The sequence below is a fragment of the Chaetura pelagica genome, unplaced genomic scaffold (assembly GCF_000747805.2).
Source record: "Chaetura pelagica isolate M959 unplaced genomic scaffold, ChaPel_1.0 scaffold222, whole genome shotgun sequence".
Classification (NCBI taxonomy): Eukaryota; Metazoa; Chordata; class Aves; order Apodiformes; family Apodidae; genus Chaetura; species Chaetura pelagica.
The window spans coordinates 3,698,093-3,718,947 of NW_009952711.1; the positions used below are offsets into that span (position 1 = coordinate 3,698,093).

General features: G+C 38.1%; 1 protein-coding gene across 1 annotated transcript in view; it reads right to left on the reverse strand.

The window, feature by feature from the left end:
• Window positions 1-878: 878 nt before the first annotated feature.
• TJP1 (tight junction protein 1) overlaps window positions 879-20,855 on the reverse strand; it is a 152,764-nt gene continuing 132,787 nt past the window's right edge. The window contains exons 18-28 of the mRNA XM_009994403.1: window positions 20,609-20,709; window positions 19,131-19,481; window positions 18,477-18,728; window positions 16,804-17,703; window positions 16,363-16,457; window positions 15,061-15,285; window positions 8,327-8,532; window positions 7,196-7,637; window positions 5,933-6,150; window positions 4,556-4,699; window positions 879-1,293 (exon numbers count right to left, since the gene is read on the reverse strand). Of these exons, the coding sequence (XP_009992705.1) occupies window positions 1,199-1,293; window positions 4,556-4,699; window positions 5,933-6,150; window positions 7,196-7,637; window positions 8,327-8,532; window positions 15,061-15,285; window positions 16,363-16,457; window positions 16,804-17,703; window positions 18,477-18,728; window positions 19,131-19,481; window positions 20,609-20,709 (3,029 nt within the window). The 3' untranslated portion in view covers window positions 879-1,198. The remainder of the gene's footprint in view (window positions 1,294-4,555; window positions 4,700-5,932; window positions 6,151-7,195; window positions 7,638-8,326; window positions 8,533-15,060; window positions 15,286-16,362; window positions 16,458-16,803; window positions 17,704-18,476; window positions 18,729-19,130; window positions 19,482-20,608; window positions 20,710-20,855) is intronic.

Consider the following 20,855-nt stretch of genomic DNA (forward strand, 5'->3'; position numbering starts at 1 on the left):
AAATGTCCATGTTCATATATTGTAGAAATGCTGCTTTATTGCTGCAGATGTCAAAGTTCAAGGCTCAAAAGGTATGAGAATACAAAGATATCCTTAAGAAACTTTGTTTGTTTTTATATATATTTATATATATAAAAAGGTAAAGCTTATAAAAGTTAATTTACAAACCAAGAACAAAAGTGGTATGCACGCATTATATACAAGCAGTCTATAACATCTATAAATTTTCAAATGCATAGCAGAAAACATACCATCATTTTCTTCTGGTTCTCTTCAGGCTGATGAACAGAAACAATACTCTCTCTAAACCAAACTCACAAGTGTTTTGTGTTTGTTTTTTGTTTGTTTGTTTTAGTGTTGTTTTTTTTCCTCTTTCCCCAGTCTCTCACTATATATTATCTAGGTAAGCACAAAAGCCATACAAACTTAATACAGAGAACTATGAGAGCTAAGACTATTAAAAACATGAGGGTAAGGCATCCCTGCTGGTTAATAGGTCTGTAATTATGTGGCTAATTTACAAATCCACAGAGGCAACTGAACCATAGTCATCCCACATGCTTTTCCCCCTCCCCCCTTTCTCATGACAATGTTTCCATATACAGTAAGTAGATGTGTTTGCATTAGCCTCTCAGCAGAGGAAAACATCTAAACTGTGCTACCCCAACTTGATTGCCATGTCGTTGGACACGAATACCGTAAGTCATTTAAAAACTAGAGACCAAAACAGTCTTGTGAGATACAAACACACAGTCATAAAAATGCAGGCCAAATTCAGTGTTTTCGCCAGTGGAGCACAAACCCAATTCAGTTCCGCTGAATTCCCAATTCAGTTCCATTGGTACTTTCAGATTTTAAACAAATACTAGTAGTGTCCTAAAAAAAAAAAACAAACCCAAACAAAAAAAAAAAACCAAAACCGAAACAAAACAAAAAACCACAAAAGAACAACAAACCAAAGCATAGAGAACCTGCAAAACCCCTACCTTGTTCCCACTGTACACTCCCTGCTTGTGGCATGTACTGTGACCATGGTTCAAAGAGTGTACTTGCTAAACCATTGTTAGTTAAAGCAAGATGCTTAAACACTAAGGTCCATTATCACTTATAGAACAGTTAATACTTGATAGAGTGGTTCAGTTTATATGTAAGGTCCATCTCAGTTTCACATTATTTACTCAGTCAGCTAACTTATTATTTAGAAGTGGTCAATTAGGACTGAGACACAGTTTGCTCCAACAAGATAGTTTGGATCCCCGGGAAGAGACTTGTTCTGCCAGGTTTTGGGGTCACCTGTGGGAGGAAAACACAATGCTGGTGTTTAGTATCTGCTGTCAAACAGTGTACATCTTGAAACAACCAAGCTTTTGGACAGGAGCTCCTAAGTTCTGAATCAACATCTGTTTGGTTTTGGTTTTGGGTCTTGTTTGTTTGTTTAAAAAAAACATCTACATTTTTTTTTGTTACTAAAAACATAGCCCTCTATTTTAATTTACTGTAGGATAGATCAGTTATTAGAAACATATCTCTGTGGCACACAGGCACTGTTGTTAAGGATAAGCCATTCTACTCTATAGCACCAACACAGCACTTTCCCTTTGAGAACTGTTCACAGTGAATCAATTATTCACTGGCTCTTTTCTACACTGTCAGGAAAAAAAATCACACATTTTAAAAACTAATCTGGGTAGGATGCATTTGAAGTTTCTCGGAACAGATTTGAACACAGAGGAGTCAAATCAGAAGTTACATTGTAAGTAAACACTATAGCACACAGGTAGATTTATTTTCTATTATGAAAATTACTGTAGACACAATGGTAGTAATTTTGCAGCTACATTCTGTATCCTTATTTAAAAGCCTGAAATACTGATATTCTAAAAAGTTATTCTAGTTAACTAGTACATACTTTAAAAATCTTTACAACAGATCTTATCTACTCATGGTCAAAGGCCCTGTGTAACATTCTGTTACAGGGAAAGTCATCAGCTGCCATCTTGCCTCATAAAGGTTACATTCCATCTGCAGTTATCTCTTTCAACAGGAGAAAGTATTATTCATTTACCAACCTGAAACTACTACTAAATGCTGCCACTGTGCACAAAGTGTCACCATCCCACTACACAGCAGAACAGTGTAAAATGCACTGGGTGCTCTTAAGCCTTCCAGATAAATAGCTTGGCCAAAACATATCTGCCTTGAAATACGTGCAACAAGTGAGAGAGCCCAGTCACACAGACTGCAAACACCTGAGAATGGAAATTCCATGTAATTTCTGGAACTCATGAAAACAAAATGAAGTACACAATGCACTGAGTGATGGCAACATCTGATGTAGTGACAGAGCATAGAAGTGGCCAGTGTATAGTTAGAGAATGCAAACAAGTTCACGGCAAACAGCCAAGACTACTTATTTCAGTCAAGAAGCTCAACAATGCTGGATGATTTTTCATTTTATAGAAGCAGGAATTCCATTCAAAACTCATATTATCAAATATATCAGGAGAAAGGTAAAACAGAACTGTAGGACAACCAGGTCCTAGTCTTGCACATGTGACATTGGCAGACTTTTTCCAGCCTTTCCTCCTAAATACATAGCAAGGATCAGGCTGTAGTCAGTGCAGCCTCTAGCTGTTGAGGATGTTCTTCCCATACTTACATACAACTGCTTTAAAAAAGAAATCCTTCAGTATTTTTTACTAATACTTTCTAATAGGTGTGGCCATTAAGAGGCAACTTTTTTCCCCTGAGCATTTTAATACCAGAATCATTCAAGCTTTTCAAGAGGTTTAGCAGTAAAATATTAATATACGGGGCTTAAATGTGGCAGAACAGATGTTAGTAAGTGCAAATGAATGTCAATTTTAGGACAGAACATGGATACATTGAGAAAAGATGAGGTAGAGCAGACGACTGAAGAGAGGAAAATACCCAGAATTGTATAAATTGTTATTATAAAGTCACCTCAAAAATCAGAGTCCCATAACCAACTAATTTAGAAAGAGAGAAAACAATTATTTATTTAAGACACAGTATGGTCTACTTACATATCATAAGACAGAATTGCCTAATTTTTAAGTTTGTCTCAAAAGAGCAATGTTATGATATACATCCCATTTCAGATTAACAGAATGTGGTGTTATATTTACAGTACAGAAAGTGTTAGGGTTTAAATATACACGCTCTTGCTTTCACCCACACATGCACGCACACACACATCCTGCTTTGGAAAGAGAGAAAAATGTCTCAGTAACTTCAGTCAGTTTTCAGATCATTTGAGTCCTCTCCTTCATCTCAAGTAAGTTCATGAACGGGTGCTACTAGTTACAAAGGAAGGGTTGTGTCATTTTTGTACATAGTTGTCATACCTTTTGGGACCCTATCATATATGAGTCTGTTTTAACACTGCCATGTTTACACACATTGTTAAATAGATGCATGCAACACATGCATATAATAGCTTATAAAAACCAACTAAAAATTATTGCCATTAATACCTCTAGGTTATTGAATCCCCATCAAGGGGGTTGATGCTTTAACCTTTCAAAGCATCAGTGCTTTGGTGTTGACAGTGATAGATACATTAGTGACAGAAGATATGCATACACTTAGATGCTGTATACAGAAGTACATCGCTCAGTCGTGACTTCAATCATACGTACACATTCATGGTTTGGACTTTCCACCATAAATTTTGAAGGTAGCTGAACATAACCTTAAGACTTTTTTCCCCAGATGTGCAAACATTCCTTTCAAAAATATCTGTAACTTCACAGCCATTTCATGAAATTGCTTGAAACTTGCCCAGAATTATCAAATTAGGCTCCTCACTGACAATTTCAAGCCAATACATTCTCCCTCTCATTCCAGAAAGCCACAGTGAGGTAAAGATGAACAGGTAAATAAAACTGCAATCTAGTTGCAACTTTTACTATCCACCAGAGACTTCTGGGTAAAAGGTGGTAGAGAAGAAACAGGCAGAAGCAAGCAAGAAAAGTCTCGTGGAAAATCCAGCTACATTAGAATGAATTGTAAATGCTTTTACTGAACACTATAGTTTTCTTAAATGACCCAATTGTTAGCGTCAACTTGCACACATGGAAACAGTTAACAAGCGATAAATCATGATTTATGAGCATGCAAATTGTTAAGATTTGTCAGAGTCCTATATGGTTAATTAAGCAACAGACAAACACCAGTTATGTTACAAAGGCCAATCAGAGGTACATAGTCATTTCCTCTCAATTTTAGTGCGACTATCATTTCAAGTGTATTCAGCTGTAGCAGTCCTCAAGAAAGAAGACAGAATAGAAAAATACTATAATATTTAATAGACTAAAGATATTACTCTTTTTCTCCTATCATGGCTTTAGCTATGAATTTGCACCGTGAGTAAATGTAAGAAAGACATTTGTAATGAAAGTGAAATGGGAGAGTTTGACACAAATACAATGATTGAATTCTTTATATTACACAGCATCACCTTTAGCCAAATTAACTTAAATTATACGATAGCACCCAAAAGCCCCAAAAGGACAGAGGGAGGACAGCATACCCGACGAGGAGTCGGAGGATTTTAGAGCAAAAGACCAACCATCAGGGGTCATAGACGCACAATGTGGCAGGCGCAGCTCCACTGGCTTCAGGAATTTTAGTCCATGTGGCCCACACATTACCAAGGGGCTAAGAAGCGTTTCACCTACAGTTAAGAGAAAGAAAAACCTGTTACTAATTCTTCCTGAAATTGGTTCAAAGCATTACATAATTTCATTGCAGAGTTACTTAGCAATTTAGTTTCAAAGAAAAATCCAAGCCTTTCCACCTATCAGTAACCTAGCAAGACTGCTTCTCATAGCCTCTTTCAGAGCACTCCAGTGACTTTTCAATGGAATTTATCAACAGCTCAAAACGAAAAAGGATAAACAAGTGGCAAGTAATGTTTGGATTTATTTTTTTGCCACTAGTTTTTAAGAAGGTATATCAAAAAACAAATCCCCAAATCTATAAACAGCCTTGCTGATGCTTCTCCTTGCACCACAGCTGTGATGTTCTGCTTGTCTGAATTTATGGCACACTGGGCTGAATAAAGCCTTGAGCAGCTCAGGAGCCTATGACCCTTAACCTAACAGACAAAAGACAAAACATATCAACACAGGTCTACTTTAGAACTCCAATGGTAATGAAAGATGATCGAGTTGAGCCACATGCTATGCAAGTAATGTTCTACCTGCAAATTTATGACATTAACCCCTTTTGCTTCTTGACTTGTGGGAATTTGGACAGTTCAGAGAATGCACGCACGCTGGACTAGTATTATCAAAGACAAGACTTGCTTTGAAGAAATCGGTAAACTAAGATACAATAGTCAACCCATATAATAAGATAGTCAGGAACATAATTATATAAGAGTATTTTTTTTAAACCATGAAGCTGTTTTCTTCAGTAAAGTTGAAAAATATTAAAATGCTAAGTACATTTAAGTGCAGAAGTAAATTCCAAATATTTAACTCTAATCAAATGAGTTTAATTCATCTGTTTTAGAATTCTTTTGGTCCTGAGATGAAGAAATATCTCTAACAAGAATGCCTAAAACAAATCCCTACACCTTGTAAGGTGATCTAAACCATCAAAGATTCCTAAAAATAGTTTAGAACCTTCCTTTAGTGGACGAAGTTTTACCTAACTTTTTTTGCACGTACTTAAAGACTACAAATTAAATGTTTTCAAGTAATAATTGAGGGCCTCCAACTTCAAGTACTAGACAGAGTATCGCTTCCTTTATACTTCTTGTGAGATGTATACTCTGCATCTTCATACAGAAACAGATTTTCTGTATTATATACTATATACTGGGTTTCTTCCATATTCTATTTTTCTTTTGTTAAAAATAATTTTATTAAATGACAAAACAGTGTACAGGACCAGCTCTTACCCTTCTCTTTGTCCAAAGGTGGAAGTATACTGTTGTCTCTGCAGACTTTGAAATATATTTCTTGCTCTATTCCCTCTGGAATGGCTCCTTGTGGTATAATAATACTAACTCCAGTCTCTATGGAGCTCAGTACACCACCATTGCTGTTAAATACACCTCTTGCTGTGGCTACAACAGTGTGTCCGTCTTCTTCCTCCTCATCCTCGAGTGCTGAAGGGCTGAATATAAGACAGAAAGCCTAGCAGTTTTATCAAGATTCTTCCTGAAAGTCAGTAGCATTCTTTCGTCTAACATTTTAGCAGAGCATAGCCTAGATGAGGCTAGCACTGGTATTGGGAAAACATTAAATGTGTCCGACACTCAACTGTGTGGGATAACTAAGATAAAAGGAGTTCAAGTTCTGTCACAAGAAGAGAACATTTCCACAAAAAAAACCACACAAAGGTTTCAGGCTGCCAGAATATAACTAAATAGAAACAAAACATTAACAAATGGGTAGTATGAGTAGATTTCATATCTTCTGGTTGAGTGAAATTCTTTAATTTAAAAACTTCTAGCAGCCTACAAAAATCTACATAGCATCAAAACATTAACTGAGTACTTGAGAACAAATAGGATTCATTCTTCTATTACATTTCTGAGTTACTGAAACATCAAGCAAGATTCCAAGGCTGCTTCATGCATTATTTTGAAATCAAAGAATAATAAAACAGTTCTTCAAATATTAGTGAAAAGAATTTAACAATTTAGTATTACAGTCTGAAGCTCTTGACACAGTTCTTAGAGCATATTAGGCAAGTACAAGCTGCCTTTAAGCAACTTTATGTTTCACAGTAAAGAGAAGCAAGATGAAACTGCTTAAGTGATTTTCTCTTTCTACAATTAAAAATATCCCTTTCATGTATCTATCATGAGGCCTCTCTCTAAGCATACAAAGTTAATAAGACTTGGTGCAGCAGCTATCCTTAGACATTAATAATCTACCAGAAGATTCTTAATTACAGTATGAGAAATGAGAAACATAAGTCACAATGCTTTCAAGTAATAGGATGCAAAATGATACAGGGACGTAGGACATAATTTAAGCATCTGCCCAAATGCTCTTCAATGTCTTTTGGTGAAATTTTTGAATCATAATATCAAACTTTCAAGTGTAACAACACCAACAGAAACTGGAAACAGAAAAAAAAAACACTCCATCTTTCACAGGTTTCACAGATGAACTCCTACAGATGTAGTAAGAGGAAAAAAAGAGCAGCTTACCTTACAGGAATGGCTTTAGGCACAGCATTAACATTATTTGGTTGATATTTAGGCTTGTCAACCTGTACAGCAAAGGTATCCATTCCACTGTCAAACTCGGGAGGCTGCGATGAGCTGTGTGCTTTCAAAATTGGTTGAGGAGAATTTGGAGATTTTGATGGCAACTCTGGTTTATGTTGAGCTTCATTTGGCAAGAGATTATGGTTGAATTTAGGACTTTCAAACTTGCGCTCAAAGGGCCTTGCAGCACTAGTGTAGGGTTTTGTTGTAAAGCGGTTGTAAGAAGGACTGACTGTTTTCTGAATCTGCTCAGTTCCATTAACAGGGCCTTTGTCAGGGAAGCTTTTCTGAGGATAAAATGTGGACTGCACAGTGTCCTCTCTAGAGGATCTGAAAATTGCTGGCTTGTTCTGAGGTGGAGGAGGGTCAGAGACAGAGTTAACTGCAACACAAAAAAAACACATTACCAGAACTCATCAGCAACCATCAGAAATTTCTAATCACATGTTATAGCATAAGAGTACTTTTCAATCTATTCTTCATCTACTATATAAAATTACATATATAGACTCAGCTTAGCTCTCTTAGATCATCTGTCCTATTATGTTTTGCATGTTCAAGTTATCCAATATTTCATTAAACAGATACACTAAATACAATGGTATAACCTTTCAATAAAAAGGCCAGGCATTTATACCTAACAGAAAAGAAAACTAGTATTAAAATATTATCATGTACTTGCAAATCTGGAAAATTCAGTTGGACTAGGCAATCCTCTCAAATGTGAGATGGAAAACAACTTTTTCTTCTGCTTTTTGAAGCCTACAACTATTACTCATGCCTAAATAATTCTGGTCCAAAGCATAGAGAAGTAAATTTTCTAAGTACTGGAAATGTTACTTCATCTTCCCTCAGACCATCAGATATGGAAGAGACCATTATAGCAACTGTTAACACCTAGAAGTTAGACAGGAGCATCAAATAATTTCACAAACTTAATCTCACTATAGTAAAAAGTAAAATCTTTTCACCAAGAATTACTCCAATTTTCAGTAAAGAAACAACACAGTTACCAGCACAGACATGCTGAAGCCCCCACACAAGCACCTGATAAGTGATACTTGTTAGCACCCAAGATAGGCAAGCTATCTAACTGCTCACCTTCAGAAAGTGCAGGCTTGTGATGTGCTGGGAGAGAGAGGACAGGACTGTTAATCGACTGAGGTTGTGTGTACTGGACTGAGGGAGCAGGAGGAGGAGTTGTGACTTGAGGGATTGGCTCGTAGCGTTTTTCACCAACAGGCCTATCCATGGATTCTGTGTCAGCTAACTTCCCCCTGTTGAAATAAAAGAAAAAATATGTTTCACTTGGGTTTCCTCAGGGCTCTGAGCTCCTGTGCTCACTGCTATTTCTTTCTTCTCTGATCACCTGATTTCCATCTTTTCCTATAGACATTAAACCACAATTTTCTTCAATATCCTGTCTCAAGTATAAAAACATTTATTGATAAACACAAGAGATTAAGACAACATTGAATCTTTAGAAGATTAGTAACACAAACCATGGCAAACAAAAGGCAGATGACATTTCAGGTGTATTTGCACAATTGCCTACGAGATCTTAATTTTTCAGTTTTATTTTGGCTAATTTCAATTAAAAAGTGCTCTCTAATTTAGAAGGTTTTCAAAATAAAAATATCATTCCATTTTTTTGGAGGAAGTGGGTGAGTTATTTTTTGAAAGCATGATCAGCCAATAAGAACATGAATTCCAATACAACTTTTCTAAATACACCTAGTATTTGAACAATGCCATCTTAATTAGAAATGTAATCAGCTTAAGCTTCACTAGCTTTATGTGCATAGTGTAGATAACTTTAAAGACTTATTTTCAATACACTTTGCTTATAATAGAAATATTTCAGGAAATTGCTGATTTCACAAATACCTGGAATTTTGGACTACAATATATTGCACTTATTTTCAGAATTTGTGTGTTCAAAATTTTATGTGCACATAATGCCCGTGATGAAATGTAACAGTGAGAGGACACCTGAAAACATCCTCACAGCAACAACAGTCTTACCACTTGATGTTCCTTTTCAAGTAGTCATAGCTAGTGTAAGAGCCAAGAAATCTAGGTGATGGCAAAGCAAACAGCAATAGAAGAATGAAAGAAAATAGTCATTCTCTCTTGAGCATATTATTTCTTCACACTTATGTTAGTCCTAGAAGTTCTTGTATTAAAAGGTTGTTGAAGCAAAGAGACACTATTTTTAACACTGATGTTTCTGTAAGACCTTTACCATGCAGAGATGTACAATCATCATCTACTATATTTAATGAGATTTTGTCAGTAAATTAGGAGGTGGTGAAGAACTGACAGATACTGAAAGTAAGAATGAGATTACACTAAGCCATTTATTACAAAATGTATAAACAAAGTTATTCAATATACTGACAAAAGTGAACAAAATATAAATTCTATACTCCAGTAAACTCTCACTTATGCTCCAGTTGCATTAATTTCTTCTGTCTCAACATACACAGAATTATGATAGTTTTATATTGCAGATCATGTACTGAGGATACATTCTTAGCAAATATTTCTATAGCACTACCAGCTCACCCAGTGGCAGAGCCCACACCATGCAATGCTTGACTGTTAAACAGTTCCTAAAAGGACATCTTAAGACATAGTTTAGGAATAGCAGGAGAGACAAAAAACTTAAGTATACTATTACCTTCCCTGGATTTTCAACACTTGTCTTGCTTATATGTTGCAAGAAAATACATTTCACATTAGGACAGCTTTTCCTCATCCTTTCACTTTCTGTATGCTCATAAAAATGTAATGAGCAACAATTTTAGACTCCAACAGTCTTACTCCTTTAGAAGAGTATGTTATGAAACCAAGAAAAGGGCTGATCAACTTTTGGATGTCTGCCTGATGACGACACAAGTGTGATGCTTGGTGAACTAAAAAGCATCTGTATGAATGTATCTCTAAAACCAGTGTTGCAGAAGATCATTTTAGATCTGCTGTATAAGCTTCTGTTCCCACTGCTGTTATATAGAGACATTCATTCAACAACAGAAGTTATTACTGCACGCTCACCCGCTGTCTGTATTTCAGTATGCAGTAGCTGCCTTCTCAGAAAACTGCCCACCTCAAATCACTGCTTCTCAGAGGGGTGTTAGCCAGGGAAGGACAGTACTACCAAAGCCCACAGAAAACACCCCACATGCTCCACACCTAATCAGAACCGTGCCAGCTTTCCGAGGAACTCTAAAATGGGGAAGGGTAGTACATTTTGATGGAGGGGGCAAAAGAAAGCCAAGACAACACAAACACAAAAGCACAAAGTTGTGCTTAATATGAAGTAAATTGCTCTGTCATAGGCTCCTGACCAAGGGTCAGCCAGAATCTCAACCACATGGTTCAGAACCTGCATGCAATGAAAGTAGTCCACAAAAAAAAATGCTTGCTTACAACTTATGAGTTAATTAAGGTCCTCTAATTATTGATGTGATGTTCTCTAAGTTGTTTCTGGGTTTTGTGGTTTTTGTTTGTTTTGGTGTGGTTTTTTTTACAAAACCATTACTTCAATTTGAAACAAAGCAAAAATGAACCACAAGAATAAACCTGTGGACAATGGGTTGTAAGCCTTGGCATACAAGAGAAAACTTAGCAGACTGCATTGCTGATGTTCAGTTTCCATTCAAAAAGCTCCAACTCTAACAGACATGCAAGAGCTCAGCTAGAGCAGTTTAAGAACTTAACACAGGACACTGTTCCTTACTGCCTCCTCAGATGAGGCTGTAACTGATCATGAGAATATTCTTAACAATATTCACTACAAAAATTTAAATAAGCTGCTTTATTCTACAGTAAATGCAGGTAACTACATTGAACCAGGCAGGTACAAATCCACTACTTTCAGCCACACAGGTAGTAGCCTCATAAATTGCTCCAATTAGATCTACCAAAATATGTCCACTTACAAGTCCTACTATTTTCTCATATCAAAAGAAACTACTCCTTATTCTAGTTACTGACAACTGTAACATCCAGATATGGATTTACTCATACAAATCAGCTTTAGTAATGCCATAAGTGGTGATGACACTAAGCTGGGAGGAGTGGCTGACACACCAGAAGGCTGTGCTGCCATTCAGAGAGACTTAGATAGGTTGGAGAGTTGGGCGGGGAGAAACATGATGAAATTCAACAAGGGGAAGTGCAGAGTTTTACATTTGGGGAAGAACAACACCATGTCCCAGTACAGGTTGGGGGCTGAACTGCTGGAGAGTAGTGTAGGTGAAAGAGACCTGGGGGTCCTGGTAGACAGGAGGATGACCATGAGCCAGCAATGTGCCCTTGTGGCCAAGAAGGCCAATGGCATCCTGGGGTGTATTAGAAAGGGTGTGGTTAGTAGGTCAAGAGAGGTTCTCCTCCCCCTCTATTCTGCATTGGTGAGGCCACATCTGGAGTATTGTGTCCAGTTCTGGGCCCCTCAGTTCAAAAAGGACAGGGAACTGCTTGAAAGAGTCCAGCGCAGAGCTACGAAGATGATTAGGGGAGTGGAACATCTCCCTTATGAGGAAAGGCTGAGGGAGCTGGGTCTCTTTAGCTTGGAGAAAAGGAGACTGAGGGGTGACCTCATCAATGTTTACAAATATGTAAGGGGTGAGTGTCAGGGGGATGGAGTTAGGCTTTTCTCAGTGATGACCAGTGATAGGACAAGGGGTAATGGGTGTAAATTGGAGCATAGGAGGTTCAAGGTGAATATCCGAAAAAATTTTTTTACTGTAAGAGTGACAGAGCACTGGAACAGACTGCCCAGGGAGGTTGTGGAGTCTCCCTCACTGGAGACATTCAAAACCCACCTGGATGAGTTCCTGTGTGATGTACTCTAGGTGACCCTGCTCTGGCAGGGGGGTTGGACTAGATGATCTCTCGAGGTCCCTTCCAGCCCCTAAGATTCTATGATTCTATGATTCTATGATAAGTTTCTGAAAAGATGCAAATAAAATCCCAACAAATTAAGAGCAGACAAATTTGTACACACATAATGGGGAAAATAACAATACTTAGTGGCAAAAAACATTATATAATTTAGTGCTTAACATTAATATTTAAAACTTAAAAAGTTGTAGCTATTGGCCATGAATAATAAAATGTGTCCTCTGTACTCAGAATACATTATATGGAATATGCCGGAGCAAGAGATTGCTTAATCAACCATTCCAGTATCACTGAAATTTGGTCCTGTTTATTCTTAGAAGAGTTTATTCACAAAATAGCAATTACCACATGAATTCAATGGAAAAAAAATAATGACAAAAAAGTAAAAGGGTACAAACTGGAAGCTGGCAAAAGGGAGTCCTAAATACGAACACTTTCTGGACACAGCAATTTGCTTTGTGTTTCCACACAAGGACATTGCAGTATGTTTCCACAGACACTCCTGTCCAACTGAGAAGTGCTATTCATCTCTTTCCACATATTTCCATTAATATTCTCACTTTTGTCTATTTGCACTGGACTTCCGTGGGGAAATTTGCTTTCCCATGTCAGTCCCTTCCTATTATGGGTTACATTCTTTGATAAAGAAAAAAACAATACCATTTTTTTGTTCTCTGACGTGAAACTATCAGCCTTAGAAACAGAATCACCGAATCACCCTGGTTGGAAAAGACCTCAAAGATCATCAAGTCCAACCATAACCTAACTCCACCAACCATAACCTAATCAAACCATTCAGTGCTTAAATCATGTCCCTAAGCACCACATCCACATTTCTTCAAACACTTCTAGGGATGCTGACTCCACCACCTCCCTGGGCAGCCTGTTCCACTGTCCAATCACTCTTCTGGTAAAGAGATTCCTTCTCATATCCAGCCTAAGCCTCCCCTGGCACAACTTCAGGCCATCTCCTCTTGTCCTGTCATTATTCAATTGAGAGAACAGGCCAATTTCCACCTCCCTACAACCTCGTTTCAGGTAGTTGTAGAGAGCAGTGAGGTCACCCCTCAGCCTTCTGCAAACTAAACAATCCCAGCCCCCTCAGCTTCTCCCTTTAAGACTTATTCCCCAGACCTTACTACAGTATTATCTTACCCCTCCATGGCAGTAAGACATCACCTGCCCACATGTGCAAGCCCTGGAGTTACACACCAACTGACAATCAAAGCCAGAACTGAGCAGCCAAAAGCATGGAAGTGTTACAGCAGAAAGAAGGGGTAGATAAAAAGTATGGAAAAATGTCTCAGCTACCAGCTGCTCTGCAGCACAAACTCAACAGTTGTTTACATTTCTCAGGTTTTTCAGCATGTGTGACACCACTGTAAAGGACAACAAATGTACAACAAAGGCTTACACAACACTACCTGAATAATGTTATTATCTTCACAATTACTTGATGAAAGCTCATGTTTCCCGAAGTATTACCTGCCTTTACGATGACAACATAGTTGATGTCTACAGATCAAAACGGACCATCTATGGGTAATGTTGATTTTTGTACATGGGAATGTAATTGAAAGCTACTGCAATGCATTATGAGGCCAACTAAAGTTTTTTTTTTTAAAGGTTCTTCCTACAATGCCCAGAGAGCAGGACAGATATACTCGTATCTTTCCATCAGAAGACACAGGGCAAGTGAAAAGGAAGGATAAAGAATATCATTGACTGAGAATCAGAAGTGATTACAGATTAGCATATTAAAAAATAGTTACCATATGTAGACTTCTTGATTAGCAAAGAAGTGAATCCTTTAAAACTTAAGCTTTTGGAAAGACTCCAATATTCTCAATTCACAGAATAAGACACTGGTGATAACAAACAATATTATACAAATAAGAACAGGATTCCCAAATCCTAGCTCAAAAATCCTTTAAGACAAGCATTGGAACAGAGTGTATTAAGTACATGAAAGACAGCTTGCACATATACTTAACACTATAAAAATTCAGCAAGCTAGTTTATTATTTCACTCTGCAGATCTTTTGATTACACCTTTCCAATATCTTTCCATTAAGTTTGCCAGATTTTGAGCTTGATCTGAATAGCCTAGATTTCAAAACAGGAATGCAACCTTCTAAAGTGTTCATGCCTTCAAAAAAGCCTCATTTTCAGCCTTCATGCAGCCAAGATAGCTTTTCAAACTAACAGCTACAAACACATTGCTACAGTTTGAATCAAAACAAGTTTTGGAAAATCAGGAGTACTCCAAGTTTGCATAAGCAGCCTCCAAGATAGCCAGTTCTGTACCAGAACTAATTCTGTGTATGAGCTTTCACACAATTTCTGTGTATGAGCTTTCACACAATTTCTGTATCAAAATGTTCCAAATCAAGGAAGGAGAACAATACAGGAAACAGATGTTTCCATCAACAGATTAAACTCTGGCCTCAGCAATATTCCCTAAAGGCTCAGTTTCCTAATGTTAAACATGGCTATCATGTACAAGCCTGTTTGCAGAATAACTGCATGCAGAACCAAATTAAACCAAAATCTTTGCTTTGAGAGATGTTTAAGCACTCAGTATTAGTTAGACTAAGGAAATACTTTGCTATGTTCTGTTAGCAAGTGGTAAGCAAAAGAAGTAACATGTTGAAGGTCCTGAAGCCTATAAAAATGAATCATTTCACTAACTACAATTAAAAGTTGGGCTGTTATGTGTTTTCAAACTGAAACTACATCTAAACAGTTGAACTGATTTACTGAATACACAATTGCAATTAGATGTCATGAACCCCTGGAACCCCAGCAAGGGAGGCAGAATTTCTTTCAGTACTACATGCCTCCCTCCTTTTTCAAAATAAAAAGGAAAAAGAAAAAAAGAAATTCCCCAAACTTACTTAGAATAATTGGTGAAATTCAGCTGACTCTGTGAATGTATTGGCTTAGTGGGCTCAGAATGGTGGCTAGCAGGAACCTGTGCAGATGGCTTGTTTTCAAAACTCCTGCGATCAAAGTACGAGAGCTGCTTTCGGTAATACTCCTCGTCTTCTTCAGGATCATAGTGATTTGAACGCACAATATCTTCAGGTGGCTTCACTTGAGGTCTCTGTGGTTCTGGGGCCCTAATCAAAAATAATAATATACAGTTGCCTGGAACAGCTGAACAAGCCGAAGTACCTAAATTACAATTCTACTCCAACCTAATTAGTACCAAAGTAACCAAAACATAATTTTAAGAATAACACTCCTTGCCTTTTCAACTATAGTGCACGGAAATTAGATAGCTGCAACACAGCATGAACCAAGAACGTCAGAGAATCACAGAATGTTAGGGGTTGGAAGGGACCCCTAGAGGTCACCGAGTTCAACCCCCCCTGCCAAAGCAGGACCACCTACAGCAGGTCACACAGGTATGCAACCAGAGGGGTCTAGAAAGTCTCCAGTGAAGGAGACTCCACAGCCTCTCTGGACAGCCTGTCCCAGTGCTCTCTAACTCTCACAGCAAAGAAGTTTCTCCTCATGTTGAGGCGGAACTTCCTATGCTCTAGCTTATACTCATTGTTCCTTGTCCTATCACTGAGCAACACCAAAAAGAGACTGGCCCCTTCCATTTTGCAACCCCCCCTCAAATATTTTTAGACATTTATAAGATCCCCTCTCAGCCTTCTTAAGACTAATCAGGCCCGGTTCTCAGCCCTGAGAGATGTTCGAGTCCCTTAATCATCCTCACAGCCCTCAGTTGGACTCTCTCCAGTAGATCCCTGTCTCTCTTTAACTGGGGAGCTCAGAACTACATAACAGTATTCCAGGTGTGGTCTTACCAGGGCAGAGTAGAGGCAAAGGAGAATCTCCCTAGCTATTTTTCTTAATGCACCCTTACCTTATTTCCCCTTTTACCGTATCTTTTTCCTTTTGTTTTACATTCTATTTATCTCAATTAAACATAGAAAAAAAAAAAAAAGGTTAAGACACTGCCTAAGTTTCTCCCTCAAAAACACTGAAAAACATGCTGTGTCCTTGCTCCACTTCCCAGCAATTATTTCCATGAGAACAGACTTTCTGCCCCACCTTACTGTTGACACAGAAATCATATTGACACACTGTCTGCCTACACTGCTGTTTCTAACTTGGAACAGGAAGATACCTTCTGAATATTCCAATCTCACATTGAAAACTAAATTAATCAGTTGTGCATCTACCTGAAAGTTGTTTTGTCGTGTTCATACTGGCTTTGAGAAGTTGGTTTTGGACCACCCACAGGTGTGAGTGTAGGCTTAGGTGCTAGTTCTGGAGGCTGTAAAGAAAAGCACAGCATATTCTCTTAGACTCTAACATTTAACATAGCATTTAACTCTAACATCTAATATAACTCATAAGTAGGAATACTAAGATTGCACCCCCACACTTACCCCAGAAGGAAGACAGAATGAAATACTAGTGAAAGATGAATTGAAGGAGTCTTCAGCACAGCAAAATCCTCCTCAGTGTTTTCATAAAAGCTTTCAGCTTCCACTTTTAAACAGTTAAGTTGCTAAGAGGCTATTCCACAAGCAGTAAAGCTTACCTTCCAAGATAGCATTTTATTTCTTGCAACGTAGTTTCATTAACAAAAATCAGGAATTAAAAAACAAATTACCTACCTTGACAGCTGATGTATCACTTGGCTCCTTCAATTTTTCCAAAGATGGTGATCTTCTTCTTTCAAATATCTTAACCCTGCTTCGCACAGACTGTGGTTTCATGGCTGGATCTTCTTCTTCCTCTGCTAGGGATGGTTGTGTAGGCAGTGGTTTACTGTTAGAAGGCAAAACTTCTGGTTTGGTTTGTGATGAAGTGGGAGGAGGAAGAGAAACACCTGAAGTACTGTGAGAGGGCTCATACTGTCCAGCTTTAGCATTGTAAGCTTGAGAAGGACCTTGTTCATAGCCCCTTACATGTGGATCAAAGTACTGCTTCGGCTCAGGAGATCGAGATATGGCTGACTGGTATGGCTGAGCTTCTTGTTTGTATCTACCATGCGTGTCATATCCAGCAGTGTGTTGCTCTTCGTATCGCACTTGTGGCAAGCTGAAGTTTTTGGGTGCGTGCTCGTAGCGAGGTCTGCCATCATAGCTCATTGGGGGGGGTTCCTCAAAACGAGGTTGTGCTGGATAGTAGCTGCGGTCTGTGCTCTCTTCTAGATTTTGCCTGGAATCAAGATCCCTAGGAGGCTGGTTTTCATAAGCTGTTCTTGTTTGGTTGTAGGGCTGTTTTTCATCATAATATGCCCAGTGCTCCTCATAGGGAGGCACACGGTCATCATAGTGTACGCGAGGGTCATAGCCTCGAGAAAATTGATCTACATAGTTTGTAGAGTCATACCTGTATGTTGACTGTTCATAGTCCCTACTTGGCTGTTTTTCTGCATACTGAGCCTGGGATTCATAGATCAGATTTGGGTCTCTTTCCTGTCTCTGAACTGGGTGATTAACTGCTGGCTGTTTTAAGATGTAGCTTTGTCTGGATGCTTCTTCATTACTGTAGGGATCCTTCCGGTATACCTGTTAAAGAAAGAGGAATGCTTTTCAGTTGCAATGAGGAGTAACTGCAGCTGCACTTGAAATGTAACATTTTAAAGAAACCCAAGTTTTAAATACTGGCTTTAATTTTGTTTAAAAGCAGAATAATTTGATGCAGTTGCTTGCAATCACAGGAAGCTGAATTTGGTGGTTCAAGAGATCCCTTCTGGTCCTATTATTAAGCAAAAACACTTAAGCAGATTAAAAAGGGAAAGACAAAGGTAACAGTTTCTCATCTTTGAGGTTTGGTGTTGGGGGACAGAGGGGGGAACACTTTTGCAGGGAATGGGAAGAGCAGAAGTAAGTCAATTTATATATTAGTTAGTTCTAGCATTGCTAAGGAAGTATATAAAGTCACCCAACAAACTGGATTCATCTTCATGATCAAGGATTTGGTATGATTTAAAGACAAAGATCTAGTGCCATTTTAGGGAAATAACAGATTTTTCTCAAGGCCTCATTAACAAACAACAGAACATGGACAAGCTAAAAAAACACATGTAAAGTAAAATCAAAATAAAGGATGCAGCCTTTTTTAAAAAATGTATGTCTGAGAAGTGACAAGTACAGTTTGAAGCCATGCACACAAAACATTAGATGATGCTTAGCAATTCAGATGCACTGTTTTCTGTAACCTGCAATGATTCCTTACAGGAAAAAAATTAGAAGGAATTCTCCAAATTAGGGCAAAACAAAAAAAGATGTGCTAGCTTGATGTACAGCAGGAAATCAGCGCAACAATGCGGCACAGGTACCTTTGCTGGATCTATATGCGGCGATAAGGATGATGGCTCTTGATCTCTTAGGACTATATGAGCTCCCTCAGTACTTGATGTTCTTAAGGGGCCCGCTTGTGGTTGGTAAGAGTTGTAAGGAGCAGCAGTAGGCTCCTCCAGTCTGACATTAGTTAGGTTTACATTAGCATTTACTGCAGAGGTTGATGAGGTTGCAGGGTTTGATTCAGGCGACGGGGAAAGGTAAGGGACTGCAGGTGAGGCGTCTGCTTTCTGTGAAGTGTTTAAAATATTTTAAATATACGACTATTGAACCACTGCATGACTTTTTGATCTATATTAAAATAATTTAAATGATACTTGGATCAATGCAGCTAGATGTCGAATGAAATGCACTGAAAGTATCATGCACTAGCACTTTCAGAAATTTAGTATGTTGAAGACTAAAAAAGCAAAACATTTAATCCAAGTAGAACAGTACTTCAATCCCCCTCCTGTAAGAATGAGTCGCTAAAACAGGCAGGGCAAGCTGATTATCCAATTCTTTATAACATATTGTTGCTGTTGACAGATTCTTGTAAGCACTCACAATACTGGTAAGCAGACTATAAACACAGATTTCTTGTTCAAGAGAACTTGCAACCTGAAGAAGAGTATGACAGATTATTTCCTTACCGGCTGAGAAGTAGTTGTTTTAAATCCTGAAGAATCTATTCTGAGATTTGGCTGTGGCTGAGCTTGAGATGCGTAAGTGTAAGTTTGAGTTTCATGATGCATTCCAGAAGAATCCTCCCTAACAGGTTCAGAAGAACGTGTAATAGCAGATTCAGGAGGAGTCCCAACCTCATCATTCAGAGTTTCATCCAGTTCCTGATCAGTGTAAGCACCCCCTTCTGTATCTGTGTCTTCATAGTCAGATGTGTGCCTACTGTCTGTGCTGTACATTGAATATTCACTACCAGGAGCTGAGAGGTAAGAAAGGCGGTCATCATGTAAATCAAGGTCATCACTTGTAGCACCATCTGCCTGTGTCAAACACAATCAGAACACACATTTATTGAAATATCCTTGGAAGAATTTTTCTTGCAACGTAAAGCTAGGAAATTTTTTTATGAATAATTAAGAAATTAAAAAATTATATGCATCTATCTTGTTCTGAACCACAACAGAAAGTCTGGTTTTAAAAAACTTAGTTATGTTTCAAACCCAGCAACAATATGAGAATTCAACAATTCTGTGAATGCACAAGGGAGAAGAAACTGGGTTTCAGTCATTGAAGGTGTTAAAACTTACACTTTAAAAGCCTTTTCTGCAGTCTAGCTCTCTGACTCATTTTACTAATAGGTCAGATGACTGTCAGTGTAAGGAAGGGGACAGTGCACCGTGTGCATGAAATGGAAGTGTTTGGCAAGATGCAAAGCTGCACTTTAAAGTGATATTATGATACTGGAATCAGTAACTTGAAGGTAGATCTAAGGAGGTGAAAGAAGCTCAGTCTGAACAGAAACAGACAACACAAATATTATCAAGCACGCAGCAATAGCCAATTCATCATTTGCTTACTTGCAGCTGGCACTTCACTTGGTATTTGTTCTTCAAGAGGATGGATCTAATGTGCATAGTGTAAGACACAGATTGAGAAGGCAAGTGGAGTTTTAATGGGGAACACTGAATACTAACTTGTGATTTTGTATCTGTGCTCTCACAACACAGAATACAGTTCTCAGAAAGAATATGAATACATTAACAAAAACATTATTCATCATCAGGCAATCTTAGCCTCTAGTACCAACACAGAACACCCAAAAGTTCTTTCAGGAAAAAGCATCCAATCCCCACAGTGTCCTAAAAGTAATATTATATATTCAAGTAAACAGTGGCCATGAGCAAATGCTCTCACTACACTGCTACATGCAAAAGGACAACTGCAGAGCCCTCATTAACAGAATAACTACATTAATCTAGTGACAAATCTGCTTTACGCAGTCCACACAGCCATGAGGCATTGCTGCTTCGGTAAATGGTTAAAATAAGGAAAAAAGGAAAAACTTTTTTCCACAAGTATCTGCCCATGTCTGTAATACTGGTAACAATGAAAACCAAAATATCTCAGAAATACACTCTTGTCATTTCTCCCCAAACCTATTGCTTACCTTTCCTTCTGAAACCCACACTAGTTGGTTCTGTTGCTGTTGAATTGCTTCCTTTAGAGCTCCATACCATCCTTCATTCATTGAATTCAAGTTAATGGTAGCTAGAAGCAGAGCAGGTTAGTTTCATTTATTTCTGCAGAACTACAGAAGGATCTATATCACCAGCAATAAAAGCAACACAAATTGGTAGGTTAAAAACATGAGATTTAAATAGTAATAAAAATACTAGTATTAAAAGTAACCTTTA